The sequence below is a fragment of the Asterias amurensis genome, chromosome 20, assembly GCF_032118995.1.
Source record: "Asterias amurensis chromosome 20, ASM3211899v1".
In the NCBI taxonomy this organism is placed as follows: Eukaryota; Metazoa; Echinodermata; class Asteroidea; order Forcipulatida; family Asteriidae; genus Asterias; species Asterias amurensis.
In genome coordinates this window covers 1,507,087-1,526,598 of record NC_092667.1, presented here as the reverse complement: position 1 = coordinate 1,526,598, position 19,512 = coordinate 1,507,087, and the positions used below count along the sequence as shown (strand labels likewise).

Genomic DNA, 19,512 nt, shown 5'->3' with positions numbered 1-19,512 from the left:
TGGGCGATATCACGATATTATCGAATATCACGATACTAATTTGGAAACGATTTTGATATCAGATGGATTTGGTTTTAAGCGAAATATCGATATATCGCTATGTATTTCCTAGCTGGGACATCTTGCACCCCATAGGTTTGGAGTAAAACCAGAAGAAAAGGTCATAAGAACACCTCTCTTATGCTATGACTGTCTCTTCTACAACTTTCACTGGGAGTTTGAAGACTGATGATGTCAAATTTAACTAATCGCGATTATATCGAATATCGCGATATATTGTCGGCGATATCTCGTGAATAAAATTAATCGATATCGCCCAAGCTTACCTTGGATTGGGCGCTTTGGGATATGAAATCAATATGGATAGAAAGATGTAAAAGTAGAATATAATGATCCACACACATACATGTATGCCTCGAATATGTATGATTTTTCCATTTTCTTTGTGAACTAACAAGGTACGCCATTTTGTGGAGTAAAAAATTTGCTTAAAAAAAAGTGCAGAAGGCATATTTGTGTCGATTATTAGACTCTACTTCTACATTTTACATTATCTTTCAAACCATATTGATTCAATAACCATGCTTTCAGACACTTTTTATGGCCCAAATCACCCAATCTCAGGCAACGTGTCCCTTTAAGAAAATTTATGGATGAAACTTTACATACACTATTAAAAATAAGATTTAAAAAAAACTTATAATATTTTTTTTATTTTTGTAAGAAGATGCTGATGGTAACTTACCCTTCTATATCATCTTCTTTATCCGTTGCCTTCTTGGGAGGTTTAGTACTGTCTCCTTTAGCCAAGACGACAATGTCAACCTTGAGGTATCCTTTGACTCCACCATTGATATCTTGAAGATCAGTCATAATGGCCCACTTACGGTAGAAACCGTGGTCTAGACAACAAATAAAAATTTGCATTATATTAAAATGTGAACAACAAACTTTTACAAGAATGAGATCAGACTTTTATGTATCAATCGCAACATTTATATGCCGCATATTCCAACACTCATTGCTCATGGCGCCGTACAGTAAGCTAAAGAGTTGAGTGACGTCTTAAAAATATGTATTGTAGGTGATTGTCTGATGTTGTTGAAAGTCATCCTGCAATGACTAGGGCAAGCTAGTCGAATCGTTGAGACAAATCCGAGAACTGACTCCGCTGTAGTGCAGTTAATTATGATCCTATAAAGCTAAAGCAGTAGACCTACATGTAGTCCAGCCAATTTTCTATACCTTCCGCCCGGGTAGTAGTTAAAAAGCAGGACAGTTCTTTTCAGAACACTGAGAAGTCTCCCGAACATCCGATAAATCTACTCCGCGGTAGTAGAATGAAGAAAGACAGTTCTCTAAGAACAAATTCTATCTGGCAAGTAGATACACACATGGTATTATCGCAAACCAAATATATAAGAATTTTGTTTTAAAGACACTGGACACAACTGGTAATTGTCAAAGACCAGTCTTCTCAAATCTCAAAATATGCATAAAATAACAAACCTGTGAAAATTTGAGCTAAATCGGTCATCGAAGTTGCCGGATAGTAATGAAAGAAAAAACACCCTTGTCACACGAAGTTGTATGCTTTCTGATGCTTGATTTCAAGACTTCAAATTCTAAACTTGAGGTCTCGAAATCAAACTTGTGGAAAATTACTTCTTTCTCGAAAACTACGTCACTTCAGAGGGAGCTGTTTCTCACAATGTTTTATACTATCAACCTCTCCCCATGACTCGTAATCAAGAAAGGTTTCATGATGATAATTATTTTGAGTAATTATCGATAGTGTCCAACACTGCCTTTAATGTATCATTTCAGGCTAATCATTTTTCACAATACTTTATTCCCAAAGGGCAACCACAGGGAATAAAAGTTGACCCTTCCACACTCGGATTGCTTTACCCCTGATCAACCCCGGCAAATGGGTATACCTCGAGGAATAACCACCCCTTGGCCCAGTTTCATAGCGCTGCTTAGCAGCCGATTTTGTGCTTACTGTGCAATTTCTATTTCATAGCGCTGCTAACCGTGACCACACAAAAAGGCATGCTAACCTTCCGGTGCTTACTGCACGAAAATAAATGACCTCACAATGCAAATCCATGGTAAACGCGCAATATGGTTGCCCAATTTTTTTTTGCTAACCTGTGAAATACGCCAAGGCTTAAGCAAATTTTTCTGCTACAGTAAGCACACAAATTTGCTTACCGGGACAGGGTGAAAGTGTGCCGGGGTAACCATGGGGTAACATAACTAACAGGGCCTCCCAGGGGCTGCATTCCACCAGGAAAGGAGATGCAAAGGGATAAAGGGCTAATTAATTAACACTTACAATAAACAACCTTTGTCAGTTTGTTAGATGTAGAATTTATTATAGTATTTGAGGCATTGCTTGGTGGGGTATCAATACATATTTGGTTTGCGGTAACACGAAGTGTGTATCTACTTGCCAGATAGAGTTTGTACTTCAGATAACTCTCTTGCTTTATTCTACTACCGCGGAGTACACTTATCGGATGTTCAGGAGACTTCTCAGGATTATGAAAAAACTGTCCTGCCTTTTAACTACTACCCGGGTGGAAGGTATAGAAAATTGGCTGGGACTACTATTTTAGCTTATACAATGTAGGATCGTAATTAACTGCACTTCCGCGGAGTCAGTTCTTGAATTGGTCTCAACTTTTTGACTAGCTTGCTCTAGTCATCGTCAGGAAACTGTATAATTTATCTCACCACAGAGCATTTTAAATCTCAATTATTGATTGATTTTATTCCCATCAATGCATTAAAACATGAATGTCATGTAACGAATAAATATATGTAACATCTGGTCAGGCTGTTAGACAAGAGTTCCAGCTCTGGCGGTAATTTGCAAATAATAAAACGAAACCCTAGATCTACAAATGTTCAAGCTTGCCACCAAATTTAATCTGTTTTGTAGTATTTGAGATGCTTTCTGCATGTTCTGTAAGTAATTTGATTCATTTCTAGTGGGCGGTTCCTGCTAGTTCCATCTGTGTATCTATTCTTACGAAAAATCAATGGCTTTAAATTCAATGTTCTAAGCAAGTAAAAAATAACATTCAAATTAACATTTATAGCAGGGTTTTTTTTTCAAAGCAAAACATCCAGCCGGTTTGGTGCACGATATTGTGACTTCAGTGTTCTAGGAATCTCAGAAATTCTTTAAAGGACAAGAGTGGTTAAAGCATGGGAATATGTTGGTTGGTTTGTTTGTTTGTTTGTTTGTTTGTTTGTTTGTTTGTTTGTTTGTTTGTTTGTTTGTTTGTTTGTTTGTTTGTTTGTTTGTTTGTTTGTTTGTTTGTTTGTTTGTTTGTTCGAGGTTTTTGTGGTTTTTTTTGAGGGGGGGGGACACCCTCTGCCTCTGCCAGTAATCAGGCATTACTGTGTAATCATAAACACCCCAGACAGTTTTGCTACTCCTTTTGGTGGAGAGCGCGTCATGTGGGGGTGTTTAAACGGTTGATAATGACCAGCTGAAGCTGTTTATAACCAGCTGGCTTCCGCGTGTTGGACGCGCAAACTAACGTACGCCAATAATATCACGCAGAATGCAGTTCATAGCTATTAGTAACAGAGCGTAATCTATTTCTAAGCGTACACACAACCCACATGCATCAAACAGATTCTTCATGAATCAGAAAGGCAGCCTAACACGTATACATTTTGATTTGCTAAGTTGACATAACACAAGAAACACACTTTTCACCGTGATTACTGCATTATCTCTATAAAAAAAATAATGCGTATCAATTCTATGATGCCTTTTTGTCAAAACGAGGCAAGTCGTCATGGCAGAAAAAGTTGGTGTCATCAAGGACGCATCTGTGTCTATTTTGTGTTGTTTGTGAATAACAACTCAAGTAACTGATTTACTGTGTGACTCGGCCTGAAAGGCTGTGGACACTATTAGTAATTGTCAAAGAGTAGACTTTACAGTTGGTGTATCTCAACATATGCATAAAATAACAAACCTGTGAAAATTTGAGCTCAATCGGTCTTCGAATTTGCGAGATTATAATGAAAGAAAAAAACACCCTTGTCACACGAAGTTGTGTGCGTTTAGATGGTTGATTTCGAGACCTCTAAATCTGAGGCCTCAAAATCAAATTCGTGGAAAATTACTGCTTTCTCGAAAACTATGGCACTTCAGAGGGAGCCGTTTCTCACAATGTTTTATACCAACAACTTCTCCCCATTACTTGTCACCAAGAAAGGTTTTATGCTAACAATTATTTTGAGTATGTACCAATAGTGTCCACTGCCTTTAAGCAGTACTAACCTGGTGCACGGTACACTGTGCCGACATCAAACTTGATTGAACCAATCACGGTTCCTGATCTCAACAGGTTACGGGAGTGCATTGCCTACAATCACAAAAGAAAAAGAAACAATAATAATAATAATAATAACCCGTTTTTATATAGCGCTTTTCACACCCAAAGGACGTCCCAAAGCGCTTCACATTATTACCCCTGGTCACTGGGCCTTAAATCACTCCTTAAACCATCTCAGCACCCTGGTGGGGAGTATGCAGCCTGTGCAACATTAATATGAGCTACTCGGCTAAATCGATCACAAGAACCATCTCTGCCCTCACAGGTACCCATTTACCCCTGGGTGGAGAGAAGCAATTATAGTTAAGTGTCTTGCTCAGGGACACAAGTGTTACGACCGGGATTTAAACCCACACCCTGCTGAACAGAAACACCAGAGCTTGAGTTCGGTACTCTTATCCGCTCGGCCACGACACCACAACACAAAATTAAACAATGTTTTCAACAACACAAAATTAAACGATGTTTTCAACAACACAAAATTAAACAATGTTTTCAACAACACAAAATCAAACAATGTTTTCAACAACACAAAATCAAACAATGTTTTCAGCAACACAAAATCAAACAATGTTTTCAACAACACAAAATTAAACAATGTTTTCAACAACACAAAATTAAACAACGTTTTCAACAACACAAAATTAAACAATGTTTTCAACAACACAAAATCAAACAATGTTTTCAACAACACTAAATCAAACAATGTTTCTGTAAAACAAGGGTTAAGAGGAAATCAAATAGAGGGGAGAGGTTTCCAGAACATACACGCTCAGCCTTTCTATTCCTTTGGGTCATGTATTAACTGGGCCATATTTTCTACTCTGTGCTCCAACTTGGCATCATTTTCAGAATCTAGATAAATATCATTCTGCCAATATGTCACTATGATGTTCTCATTTGTTGTTTTAGTCATGCGTGAGTGCATACATTTTTACACAACAGCTCGCATTTGTTGAACAGGTACTTGAGCGAAAATGGCCAGTCGTAATCTTTGGTTAACTGCGCCTGAACACCCAGCAGGGTAGATATGTGGCATTACAAGTCTTTATTAATATTATTATTATTATTACTATTGTTATTATTATTATTATTATTCCTTCGGAAGGGACATAAAGCCGTTGATCCGATGTGTTGTGCAAGTGTAACGCATGTAAAAGAACCCAGTGCGCTTATCGAAAAGAGAAGGGGTTCGCCCCGGTGTTCCTGGCTGTGGCTGCTGAATGCGCCATAGTACCTTGTAAACCCTTATAAGTGCTACATAATTGGGTCTCAGAATTCATCACTGCAATAACCTCTCTTTCTGAAAGTTTGTATATACTCAGCGCCTTGAGTACCTTGTTTGGTAGATTCGTGCACTATCAAAGACTTCGATATTATTATTATTATTATTATTATTACAAAAAATTGTTGGAATACATCCAAAAGGTGTTTGGTCCGATCAGTTACCACTTCCAACAAACTAAAACAAAAGTGAAACTTTACAGTCGTAATGCGACTCAGGGTATCAGTATCAATGTAAACTATCTGGACTCATCACCCACTACATGTATGTCATTATTGGTAACTTAAAACTGTATACTTTTGTGTGTTCAACTCACCGATATTTTGATGATCTTGTCAAACACCATCTGTCGAGGATCGTGGAAGTCGAACACAAACAGCTAAATAAAAATAAACATCAAGAAGTTTGGGTTATATTAAACTAAAGGTTATATTAAATAAAGATACCAGATATGAAATGGCTGTAGGGACAGACAATACTATAAGTTAATTTAATAATGATGTATACATCAGGGCATTTTAAACATTATTTTAATTACACTGGGAATTTCAAGAGAAAAAATGTGGGTGAAATTAGCCGAACAAATCTTTTATTTTGTTGAGCCGAGATATTTATTTTTGGAACTTTCTATGATGTTGGTTTTTAGGCATTGCATGGTGAGGTACAAATGTATTGCGGTCACACCATTAGTACATGTATACTTGCCGAGTAGATTACGTTCCTTTGAGAAATTGACAAGTTCTAATCAAGTACAGTTGAACTGAAAACAGGGCTCAATAAATTGCACAGCTATAGCGCCTACTGTTAAAGACAGTGTACACTATTGGTAATTGTCAAAGATCAGTCTTCTCAACTTCGTCTCGGTAAAATTATCAAGAACCAGGCTTCATTGGGATTAAACCACTAGTTGAACACCTCTTCACCACACATTGATTCCCTTATTTTACCCTCTCTTTTGGGGTGATGTCTATGTGATGTAACGCATCACTGGTAAGCGAATAGATTCAAGGATAGAATACAAGTAATACGAGTATGACTCCATGTACTGTTATTCACTGGTAACCGGACACTGAACAGTCTGGATAGTTCACCATAGGAGGGTCATACACCTTCTGTGAATGTAACCTACATTTTTATTTTTATTAAAAGGGGGGATAACCTTTGGTTTCTGGAATCTTTCAATTGTTTTAATCCTACATTCATAATACCCCAGACAGTTTCTCTACATGTATGTAGGTCTATTGCGTCTGTATAGCTGAACTCACCTCATTATAGAACGGGCAGTTTGTGGACTGTTTGACGCTCGTAAACTTCTTCTTGTCTCCAACCTCAATACAGATGACTGGATCAATGTCTAATCCAGCAAGTTGCCGTGCTTCATGAATCGTCACAGACACCTGCAAGGGGGGCAAAAAGAAGGGCGTGGTTACTAGTCAAACAGACATATGAGAAGCGTCTTCAGAAAATTCAGTTGGATTCAACTGGTTGTCAAGAACACTTCACAACGAATCTTACAAAATGGTCAGGTTGAGTGGCTGATAAAACATGATGGTACCAATTAAATGTAAAATGACTGGGTACTCACTTGGATTTAATGTTTAGGAGTTTTTTAAATTATAGTAATTCTACCTTTAAGTAAACCCAGCAGTGTTATATTTAAAAGCTACTTTTCTACATCAAGCAGAAAAACAGAGTCTGAATGTAAACACAAGTCAGATATTTTAGACCCAATAATAGTGCTATTTGGTTTACCTGGACACCTCATTACTTAAAAAAATGCAGTTGACAGCTTTATTACAGTATGTCTTGTCTCAGTATTGTGTATTTATGCACTAATGTTCCCCATTATACAGAACAACACTTCAACAACTCTGAAGTTAAATAAAGTTTTGGCTCTTACATAAAGCCCCTATTTTATGCTCAAAGTTTAGTTCAGGAGTACAACCTACTGGCAATCTGCACTATACCCTTAAATCTCTTTTGACCCCCCCCCCCCCCCAGTTACTAAAACATATTGTTCCCACTCTTTCTAATCTTCTGGAACAGTTATGGAACAATTTACCAGTCGTCAAATAGGCCGAAACATTCTCCTATTGGCAACTCCTTTCATTATTTCAAGAAAATAAAAAGTCTCAAGGATGTTTGATCAAATCCTGAGATCAGGGAAAATCCTGTAAAAACCACATGATTACGACTATACCTGATTGTCCTGAATGTCCTACGAAACTAACTTTAACTCATGCGTTCAGCCAACACCAATGAGCTCTTTGAACACTAAAGGCCCGGTCACACAGGCCCCGATAAGGAGAACAAAAACGGTAAGTATAAAAATGCACGCCCTCGATTGGTTGAATGACGTGGACATTTTCTGCAAGGAGCAATTCAACCAATTCGGGAGCGTGCACTTTTATTGTTTTCGTTTTCATTCTCGTTATCGGGGCCTGTGTGACCGGGCCTTAACACTGTTTTTTCTTCCAACTGTAATACCTGATAGTCCTGAGACTTAAACTATGCCTCTCTAACCATGTACGTTTTTACCACCATTGATTTCAAGAGTGACTACCAAACCCTACACATTGCTCTACAAAACTAACTTTTAATCATGTGTTTAGCCAAACAACAATGACCACTAGTTGGTAAACATTGCTATGGAATTGCAAAAGGTCGATGGTTCGAGTCCCACCCAAGTAATATGCCTGTGATTTTTTTTTCAGAGAGCTCAGGAAAGTATCGTGTATACAGTGCTAACACACTTCGGTGTATATGGGTTAAAACCAAAATTAATATTCTTTATCATCGATGCAAATTTCAATCTATTAAAGGCAGTGGACACTATTACTCAAAATAATTATTAGCATACAACCTCACTTGGTAAAGAGTAATGGGGAGAGGTTGGCAGTATAAAACATTGTGAGAAACTGCTCCCTCTGAAGTGGAGTTGTTTTCGAAATAAAAGTAATTTTCCACGATTTTTATTTTGAGACCTCAATTTAGAACTTGAGGTCTCGAAATCAACCATCTAAATGCACACAACTTCGTGTGACTAGGGTGTTTTCTTCTTTCATTATTATCTCGCAACTTTGATGACCGATTGAGCTCAAATTTTCACAGGTTAGTTATTTTATGCATATGTTGAGATACACCAACTGTGAAGGCTAGTCTTTGACAATTACCAATAGTGTCCACTGCCTTTTAACAATGACTCTGAAACCCAAACACTGTTTCTTCTTTTGACTGTACATACCTGATAGTCCTGAGACTTAAACGACGCCTCTAGACCCATCATTGGTCGTACTTTCTTAGCGGGAGCTACATCCCCGTCATCATCCGGTGCTTCATCATCGCTCCTCGTCGAGCCTAATGAGATGACATCGTCCTCTGGCTTTATACCAAGCATCCCTGAGGGTGTCAACAGAAGAGTCGGGATAAATATTGACAGCACAACAAAAATAACATGTGTTACATTCATCAGGGGTCTAATCTGGAGAGATCGTTTTGTCCAGGGGTTGCCACTCGTCTGACAGGTGATGGGCAATCAAAAATCCAGTACATCATCATAACAAATGATTAAATTTGATCTTATATTTAGTTTTTTCCTTTTTTCTTAAAGGCACTGGACCCTTTTGGTAATTACTGAATATAATTGTTAGCAAAAAAACTTACTTATTAATGAGCAATGGAGAGGTGTCTATGGTAAAAAACATTGTGAGAAATGGCTCCCTCTGAAATAACGTAGTTTTTGAGAAAGAGGTAATTTCTCACTCAGATATTAAAAGACTTCAGGCCTGAAGCCTTTTTAAGGCATCCAAAAGCACACAAACTTGTGCAGCAATGGTGTTTTGTCTTAAAATATTCTCTTGCAACTTTGATGACCAATTGAGTCCAAATTTTCACAGGTTTGTTATTTTATGCATATGTTGGGACACACAAAGCGAGAAGACTGGTCTTCGACAATTACACCAAAGGTGTTCAGAGCTTTTAAGGTCAAACCCTTACGCAGAATTGTCAAGTCTCTGCTTACCTCCATCCATGAAGTCCATTCCATACTGTTGATTTTCAATCCCCAGTAAATTCATTCCTCCCTTCTTTTTCTTCTTGCCTTTGCGGAACTTCATCACTCCGCTAATAAGGCTCTTGTTGCTGTGTAGAAAGAAATACGTCGTTATGAACATTATGAGAACACTACTACATGTAAAGGAATATACATGTAGAAGGGTAGCGATGAGTTCTTAAACTGCCGTTTAAAACTGGCAGGGTCATGGCTGTGCGATACCTTTATCGCAAGGCCACGACCAATAAATGCCTTTTTGGTTAAGGCGTAAAATGAACAAAACTCTGTAAAACTTATCCGTTTTCCGACATCCTTTCCTTGAGCTCTGTACGCGTGTTGCATTTTTATGACTAAGAAACTTTTTTGATGCATTCATGCACGTAGTAGTAGTAGTTAGTATGCATCCTCGTATTCATGGGCCAAAATGGCGCGGCGAGATCGATCACCCCTGGGAACGAGGTTGAGTACTAACCCGCACAAACGTATCCGAAAAAAAACAGTTATAAACAGCTCCAGCTGGTCATAATCAACCATTTAAACACCCCCACGTGTCACGCTCTCCACCAATAGGAATAGTGAAACTGACTGAGGTATTTATGAATCATTTTTAATGTCAAGGCAGGTGGCACTGAACTGATTGCCATTGAAATATTATTCACTCACTGAATTGAAAAAAAAAAAAAGGTAAACTACAAGGGTGTAGCAAGGGTGTTTTGTAATGGAATGTGTTTGGAAGCCAGTTTGCCCACTAGCCGGCTACTGCCAAACACAGATGTATAGAACTGAAAGAAACCCCACTAAAGTACATGTACTGTCACAGCAATTAATATCCTTTGTAAATTAAAAAGCTTCAAGGAAAAACAACTGCCAGGTAGTTAAAGGGACATGTTGCCTTGGATCGGGCGAGTTGGTCTATGAAAAGCATAAAAAATTTGACTCCACTAATTGGCCTGCCTAATTAGTTCACAACATACAAGGAAAACTGTGCAATTTTGAGACAAATTTGTGTGGACCATTCCTTTCTGCTTCTAAAACTTCTTTCGAACCATTTGCATTTCATAACAAACGGTTTGAAACGCTTTCATTAACTCACCCGATCCAAGGCAAGGTGTACTTTCTGTATTATGTGTTGCTTTTTACGTAAATGTATTTTTATTTCATGTTACATAGTGTTAGCCCTTTGAGGTCTAGCATAAGGCACTATAAATACCTTTTTATTATTATTATTCAATGTGACATTGTACTTTAGCTAAAATGTTAAAGATGCTATGTCAGATTTTTGGCCCCAAACATTAAAAAAAAATTGATTTTTTTTGAGTGAATGGTATTTCAAAGAGTATCACCCGCTCTAACAAATTTTTTTTTAACTTTTACTTTTAATGGTCAGGAACCATGACAAAAATTTTAATTGTTTCTTATAAAACACATAAGAATTGGTCATGTGATATATTGTCGGGATCCCGACAAAAACTAATTTGAGCACTTTATTTCACTGCTACTAATAATTGGCTGACTTTTTCGAGCAATGGCTCAAATGAAAGCTTGTAACTTTCTCGACCCCCATCAAAAAACGTATTGAATTTTAAATCAAAATTTTTGGGTCAAGTCGGCCAAAAATCTGACATAGCATCTTTAATATTTTTCTGATCAGCACCAACCTTTTGATTGTGTTAAGACTCGTCTGTGACCCATAGTGTTGACCCCCATGGTACTCAATATCATCGTCATCAAACAGAAGGTCCTGCTGGGAGCGACTCTTACGCTGGCTGAAATTCTCTTGCATCCAGTCACCAGCCGTGCCATCAGGGGCCTGGTAATGGATCTCAAAGGTGATGATGATCTGTGTAGGAATTACCAGGAATGATATTTAGTCCAAGGAAAAAGTAGAAAAACATTTTCCAGTACAAGGGTCGACACTTGCGTACACATGGTGTAGGCTGTTATAGATTGCCAAGTCCTTATAAATAACAATTTTTCTAATGGGAAATTGGAAAATCGACTTAAAGGCACTGGACACTATTGGTAACTGTCAAAGACTAGCCTTCACAGTTGGTGTATCTCAACATATGCATAACATAACAAACCTGTCGAAGTTGCAAGATATGAATGAAATAAAAAACACCCTAGTCACACGGAAGTTGTGTGCTTTCAGATGCTTGATTTCGAGACCTCAAATTCTAAATCTGAGGTCTCGAAATCAAATTCGTGGAAAATTACCTCTTTCTCGAAAACTATGTCACTTCAGAGGGAGCTGTTTCTCACAATGTTTAATATTATCAACCTCTCCCCATTACTCTTTACCAAGTGAGGTTTTATGCTGATAATTATTTTGAGTAATTACCAATAGTGTCCACTGCCTTTATGCATGTAAAGTTGTAAGAATATCAAGCCTGAATTACGTACTCAGTTAATATTAAACTAATAGAGCAACTAATGAACAGGACAGTCCCTTTCAGAACTTTAGGTAGTCTCCCGAATTCCTAAATCTACTACACGGCGGTAGAATCGATAACTAGACAATATGATTTCGTGTAGAACATTGAAAAACACTTAGGTATGATCCTTGGCTACACAACAGTTAATGGTTGAATGGCTTCTGACTGTGCAACAAATCTGAGCTACTAAGCTAAATCAATCACAAGAACCATCTCTGCCCTCACAGGTACCCAATTACCCCTGGGTAGAGAGCAGCAATTATGGTTAAGTGTCTTGCTCAAGGACACAAGTGTCACGACCGGTACTCAAACCCAAAATCTGCTGAACAGAAACACCAGGGCCCAATTTCATAAAGCCAGTAAGCACGAAAATTTGCTTAGCATGAAATTTCTCCCTTGATAAAAAAAGGATTACCAACCAAATTGCCGCTTGATATTCAAGCAAACAACAGCTGAATACCAGTATCAAGCAATATGCAATTTTTAAATTGAAATTTGGTTGGAAATCTTGTTTTTATCAAGAAAGAAATTTCATGCTCCAATTTTAGTGCTTACAATGTACACGCTCTATTAAAGAGGGCCCAGAGCTTGAGTTCGGTGTTCTTATCCGCTTGGCCAAGACACCTCACCAATGAGGTTCTACCAATGAAGTACACATTTTCCTCAGAAGGTTGCATTTGAAGACTGGATTGGCTACCTACCCCTGTCTCAGTGTTGTTGGCATCTAGGAGCGGTTCTGAGATGTTGATGTGAGGCTCTGTAGTCAACTGTTGAAGGATCATCTTAAAGCTCCCAAACATTCTGCAAACAAACAAAAATAATCAGAAACTATAATACTGTGGCGTTGAATTGGTAGGAAGCTGAACTGAAGTGAGGTTCCCTCACAATAATAATAATAGTATTGAAGTCTTATATAGCGCACGTATCTACCAAACAAGGTACTCAAGGCGCTGAGTATATATACAAACTTTCAGAATAATAGGTTATTGCAGTGAAGAATTCTGAGACCCAATTATGTAGCACCTTGAGGGTTTACAAGGTACTACGGCGCATTCAGCAGCCACAGCCAGGAACACCGGGGCGAACCCCTTCGCTTTTTGAAAAGTGCACTGGGTTCTTTTACATGTGTTCCAATACACATGGGACCAACGGCTTTATGTCCGATCCGAAGGACGAAGCAATGTCCAAGTGTCTTGCTTAAGGACACGTGTCACGGCTAGGGATTTGAACCCACACTCTGCTGATCAGAAACACCAGAGCCTGAATTAGGTAATCATAACGGCTCGGCCACAACACTTCCACAAATGCAAAGTGATAACCCTGTTGTTTTTACGCCACTCTATATGATTGATTGTCAAGAAGGGTGCCCTGCCCTATTGCACCAAGGAACCCCAGAAAAGCCATTGGAAATATGTGCAAGGTCACAAAAAGACACCATAACGGTTGTGGGTGTTCACTGAATAAAGTATTCTATCCGTGAGTGATAAAATAAATTAATTTTGGTTTTAGAAAGAAAGCCAGAAATATGGGGAGGGGTTGGTAGACTGGAGAAAATCATATTACATGGGGAACAATATTCAGGCCTGTGAGCGGATCATGAAAAAAAAGCGGACAATTGTTGTCTGGATTTTGGGCCAGCACTACGAGTGTAATAAAAGGCTTTAATTAAAAACTGAAGCGTAGACAACACATTCACAGAAACATAGGCCACAATTCTTTGGTTGTACATCATTATTTTCAAGATGCCATATATTTTACTTGTCGCAAAAACATACAAACACACAGCGTCATCGCGTGGGGGAAACCATGTGTGCCTAATCTTGTCTCAAGGTGTTGGCTTTTTAGTAAAGCGCCCTCTATTGGTGCAATGGAACAATGACATTGAAGTACATGTAAAAAAGACATCGCGCTCAACGAAAAATTAACAACAACGGCTCCACGAAGAATGCAGACTGGGAAAATTAAAAAGAGCGGAAATCCGCTTTAAAGCGGAGATTTCACAGGCCTGAATATTGGAAGTGTTGACTTACTTGTTAGCGAGGATCTTGTTGAAGTTGTATACGCCAACCTCAATGGCCTCGTGTGACTCAATGGCACTGCCAATTTGCCATTCAAAGCTCTGCAGGAAAATAAAACCACAATGTATGAGTTATGGTCAACTTGTAATTAAAAAAAAAAGACATAGTTTGTAGGATTTCAAACTTTGCATGGTGGGAAGCATTTAAGAGAGGTTTGTGGTAGCACCATGTGAATATCCGTTTTGAGAAGTGTTGGTTCTGAAAAGAACTGAGGTGGTTTTAAAGCCATTAGACACTTTTGATAAACAGTAATGTCCAAGGCCCACACTTTGTGTATCACAACTTCTATATATAAAATAACAAACCTGTGAAAATTTAGGCTCAACCGGTCATCGGAGTTGGGAGAAAATCACGGGAAAACCCACCCTTGTTTCCGCACGTTTCGCCGTGTCATGACATGTGTTTAAAATATATCCGTGTATCTATTGCTTTAATGTTTTCTCAAAAAGTAAAGCATTTCATGGAATAATATTTCAAGAGAAGTGTCCAATGGCTTTAACTCAACATTTCGATCAGTATGCTTTGATCGTCTTCAGCATTCTCCTGAAGCAACCAGAACATACTGATCCAATCAGTGAGTTTTCAACCAGTGGTTCTTTTCAGAACCAACCAGGGGTCAAAATTAAGTGTATTTTCATGGTATTCAGCAGGGCTAGTCACCAAGAAGTTTTAGTAGCCCTGTGAGATTTTGGTAGCCTGAAAAACATGTCTTGAGTCACAACACAAATTGGTCACCGAAAGTATTTCATTTTATAACGCCCCTTACAAGTATTCTGCCAGCTCACATGACATGTCTTAGTTTTGCTAGACGACGGCCGTGTGATAGTGCGTCGGTTTGCCATGCGCTAGTCCGAAGACTAGCACACGGCGTGCAGTACCCAGACGTCCGGTGCGTGTACGAGGATAATAAATTAATAGTCTGTAACCTTTTCGGATTGCACGACACTACATGCAGCACAGTAAAAGTTTTTGCAATCTGTATTCGCGTCGTCCGTTGATTGTAGCATTCAGGTCTGTAACTTATAATAATAGTACAATATTTGGGGTGTTATAAAACAAATATTGACTGCTTTTACTCGTGCAATGGTTTTAACTCTGACTCCCTCGGTGATCCCCGTAGCGTTCTAGTTTCCCTCGGCTTCGCCTCGAGAAAATATAACGCTCCGAGGATCACCTCGGGAGTCATAGTTTTAACCATGGCACTCGAAGCAGTCAATATTTGTATATTACAATACCATCAGCACTGTTCATTATTGTATGTGATGTTGATTTTTGCATTATTTTTCCACTAGCCCACCGGGCTATCAAACTGGAGAAATGAGTAGCCCGGCTGTAAATCTGGTAGTCCTGGGCTAGCAGGCTAGTGGCAATTTCGACCCCTGCCAACACTACTCAAAAGAGATGTCAGGCCGGATACTTCCCGGAGGCAATGAAGGCAATAGACCCTTCCCATGAAATATGTCAATTGCACATAGCGCGTGCGCACTAATGTTTTGGTTGGCAAAATGAGTGAACATCGCGCTGTTTTGTACACGGCTAATGGGTGCGTGACGCAGACGCGATTGTGCGTCTGCTTAGTGCACAACTCTATGGCGTTTGCCAACCAACAGGGTCTGTACGCATGCGTGAATGTAATTAGCATATTTCATCCATGGGAAGGTTCCATTGCCTCCATGCCCCCTGGTCATTGCCTTGGTGCCCTTGAAATGCTCTATAGTAGAAATTTACAATTTTCTCATAGAGTACCCTTTACCGAGGAAAAAATGCCCTTGTCCTTTAAAAAAGGAAGCTTACAGGCCTGAGATGTTAGCATGGAGTTAGCACAAACCTCTCATAGTAAGACATAGTTTAAGAGAACGGAAGATAATTTAAGTAAAAAATTTCATTATTCATTAGACATGTACATGTATAAAGTTGGAACCTAAAACTACAACTTTAAAACTAAAATGTATACAAACTACTTGGTAAGCTTTTAAAACTGCTGGTGGATAACAAAATCAATTCACCTACACATAAGGACATAATTTATTTGTATTAGCCAGGTAACCTAATGGGAGCAACCTGTCACTGACTGAAAGGAAACCTTCTCCCTGGTACCTGTGAATGTTTCCCTGCAAAACTGCTCACATTTCTGTAACCTTTTTATACCAGAAACGATTCTTTATCACATTTTGGCTCGTTTTATCATTATGACTCAATTTCAGACTGAACTTTTGGGGGAGGACTTGTCAGAAAGGGCCCCATCCAAAAACTGTTGATAGTTGGGTCAACAAGGGGCATGAAAATGTAAGGGACAGGTTGCCTTGGATTCGGCGAGTTGGTCAACGAAAAGTGTTTGAAACCGTTTGTTATGAAATGCATGGTTAGAAAGATGTTTCAAAACTAGAATATAATGATCCACACAAATATGCCTCAAATTTGCGTGGTTTTCCCTTTTTGTTGCGAACTAACACGGTCGGCCGTTTTGTGGAGCCAAAAATTTGACACCACAAAATGGCGTGCCATGTTGGTTCACGACGTGCAACAGGAAAAACCGTGCAATTTCGAGGCATTTTTGTGTGGATCATTATCTTCTACTTTTAAAACATCTTTCCAACCAATGCATTTCATAACAAATGGTTTTCATAGACCAAGTTGCCCGGATCTAAGGCAACAGGTCCCTTTAAATCAAATACAAAATGCCATGACCATTCAAATATCATGACATGTTTATATGAATTTACTACTCACACAATGACTTTTGCTCATAAATCTTTTTAAAGGCAGTGGACACTATTGGTAATTACTCAAAATAATTATCATCATAAAACCTTTCTTGGTGACGAGTAATGGGGAGAGGTTGATAGTAAAAAACATTGTGAGAAACAGCTCCCTCTGAAGTGACGTAGTTTTCGCGAAAGAAGTAATTTTCCACGAATTTGATTTCGAGACCTCAAGTTTAGAACTTGAGGTCTCGAAATCAAGCATTAGAAAGCACACAACTTCGTGTGACAAGGGTGTTTTTTCTTTCATTATTATCTCGCAACTTCTACGGCCGATTGAGCTCAAATTTTCACAGGTTTATTATTTTATGCAAATGTTGAGATACACCAAATGAGAAGACTGGTCTTTGATATTTACCAATAGTATACAGTGTCTTTAAATATTAAAGCAGGAAAGCTGATTGTTCCCCTTGGTTTGATTTGGATGAATAATCACTTACACTAGTACATAATACACATTGTTCAGCTACAGTAACTTCTCTATTTAGGCCTATAGGCCTATTGTCCAGTGCATACAAATCAGAGCATACACACTAAGCACCAAATCCTGAGAATGCACTCACAACCAGTCTGGGTAACAATTGAATGGGGAGGGGACCCTTCATGTGGACATACAGAGTGGACTAGCATGCTGACCAGGGGAGGATTTCACAAAGGTAGTCCTAACTTAGGACTAGTCCTAGGCAATGCTAAGAGATACGACTGGTCCTAAGTTAGGATGAGTTACTGGTCCTAACTTAGGACCAGTCCTATCTATTAGCATTGCCTAAGTTATGACTACCGTTGTGAAATCCACCCCTGGAACATTTCTCTACAGGGTGGATAAATGACTCACAAGTGATTCCACTGGATGGGGCCTCAATGAACAAAAATAGATCCCCTTGCTAATGGTTACCCCTTGCCTAGCCTTGTGTTCCCCGACCCTTTCTCTGTCATGGTGTGTTGAGTTTTATAATGTTACTACACAGCATACAAAAGCTTCCCCTTAAAGGCAGTGGACACTATTGGTAATTACTCAAAATAATTATTATCATAAAACCTTTCTTGATTACAAGTAATGGGGAGAGGTCGATAGTATAAAACATTGTGAGAAACAGCTCCCTCTGAAGTGAAGTAGTTCTTGAGAAAGAAGTAATTTTCCACGAATTTGATTTCGAGACCTCAGATTTAGAATTTGAGGTCTCGAAATCAAGCACCTGGAAGCACACAATTTCGTCTGACCATGGTGCGACAAGGGTGTTTTTTCTTTCATTAATCTCGCAACTTCGACGACCGATTGAGCTCAAACTTTCACAGGTTTGTTATTTTATGCATGTTGAGCTACACCAACTGTGAAGACTAGTCTTTGACAATTACCAATAGTGTCCACTGCCTTTAATACATCATCTTAAAGATTCAGACTATGACCTCTACCAATGAGAAAGTACATGTACAGCAGTTTTTCTAAATGTGATGTTGTGAAAAGTACTGTGAATCCAGAAACATGGGGGCAACCCCTTTTCTGCCATGGTGTGATATAAACATTCCCTTTTAAAATCTTAAGGCCAGACCATGGCCACTTCACAAAGAGTGGCTTTCACGTCCTAGTCAAGTGTGGTAGTTTTTTTTTTAAGGTGGGTGGTGAGGAAGTTGCTGTGAATCTAGATTTATGGGGGCAACCCATTCCATGGCCAGACCATGGCCAGTTCACAAAGAGGGACTAACATGTCCTAGTCTATATATAGAAGAGTTTGCGGTAACACCATGTAATAACAATCTCTAAAAGGTGTTACCGCAAACTCTTCTATATCTTATCTCCACCATGCAAAGTTTCAAATCCTACTTATGTCCTAGTCTAGTGTATGGCAGTTTTAAAAGACTATAAATATAAATATTAATAGTAAACTTGCGGGTACAACCATGGGTAAGAACTCTTTTGAAGGAGTGTTTCGAACAGTATACTCTGCTCGTCTTCAGGAGAACAGCAGAGTATACTGTTCAAAACGTCGAGACCAAACCGGCTCTTTTCAGAGCCACCACTCCTTCAAAAGAGTTTTTACCCATGGTTGTACCCGCAAGTTTACTATTAATATTTATATTTATAGTTGCTCGTATTCTCCACACCATGCAAAGCTTCAAACACCTTTATGGCAGTTTTGTTTTAAAGGTGGTGCAGTGGAGGTTGCTGTGAATCCAGAAAAAACAGTAATTATGACCACCATGTAACGCCTCCCAAAACCAACACACAAACTGAAAGATTGATTTTGAACTTGACTTACTTCATCCCAAAGTACCTCTCCGCCATGGTTTACAATACAAGCTGTTGTCTGACTCACACCTAAAACAAAACAAAAAAAACAATATAGCAATTTAGTCAGTTACATGTACACAGTTTCTCAGGGCATCGTAATGGCTTTTATCAGTCAATATCTACACTCAATCAGAAAAAGGTGGCTTGATGTTTTTAGTTTAAAGGCAGTGGACACTATTGGTAATTACTCAAAATAATTTTTAGCATGAAACTTACTTGGTTACGAGTAATGGGGAGCTGTTGA

At 38.7% G+C, this 19,512-nt stretch overlaps 1 protein-coding gene across 8 annotated transcripts in view; it reads right to left on the bottom strand.

Annotated features, from left to right (window-relative positions):
* Positions 1-19,512, bottom strand: part of LOC139952532 (otoferlin-like) — a 129,525-nt gene that overhangs the window by 98,238 nt on the left and 11,775 nt on the right. For all 8 annotated transcript variants that reach the window (XM_071951693.1, XM_071951695.1, XM_071951691.1 and 5 more), the window contains exons 2-11: positions 19,237-19,295; positions 14,169-14,257; positions 12,840-12,939; positions 11,362-11,543; positions 9,674-9,792; positions 8,897-9,051; positions 6,918-7,049; positions 5,969-6,031; positions 4,313-4,397; positions 746-902 (exon numbers count right to left, since the gene is read on the bottom strand). In XM_071951693.1, the coding sequence (XP_071807794.1) occupies positions 746-902; positions 4,313-4,397; positions 5,969-6,031; positions 6,918-7,049; positions 8,897-9,051; positions 9,674-9,792; positions 11,362-11,543; positions 12,840-12,939; positions 14,169-14,257; positions 19,237-19,295 (1,141 nt within the window). The remainder of the gene's footprint in view (positions 1-745; positions 903-4,312; positions 4,398-5,968; positions 6,032-6,917; positions 7,050-8,896; positions 9,052-9,673; positions 9,793-11,361; positions 11,544-12,839; positions 12,940-14,168; positions 14,258-19,236; positions 19,296-19,512) is intronic.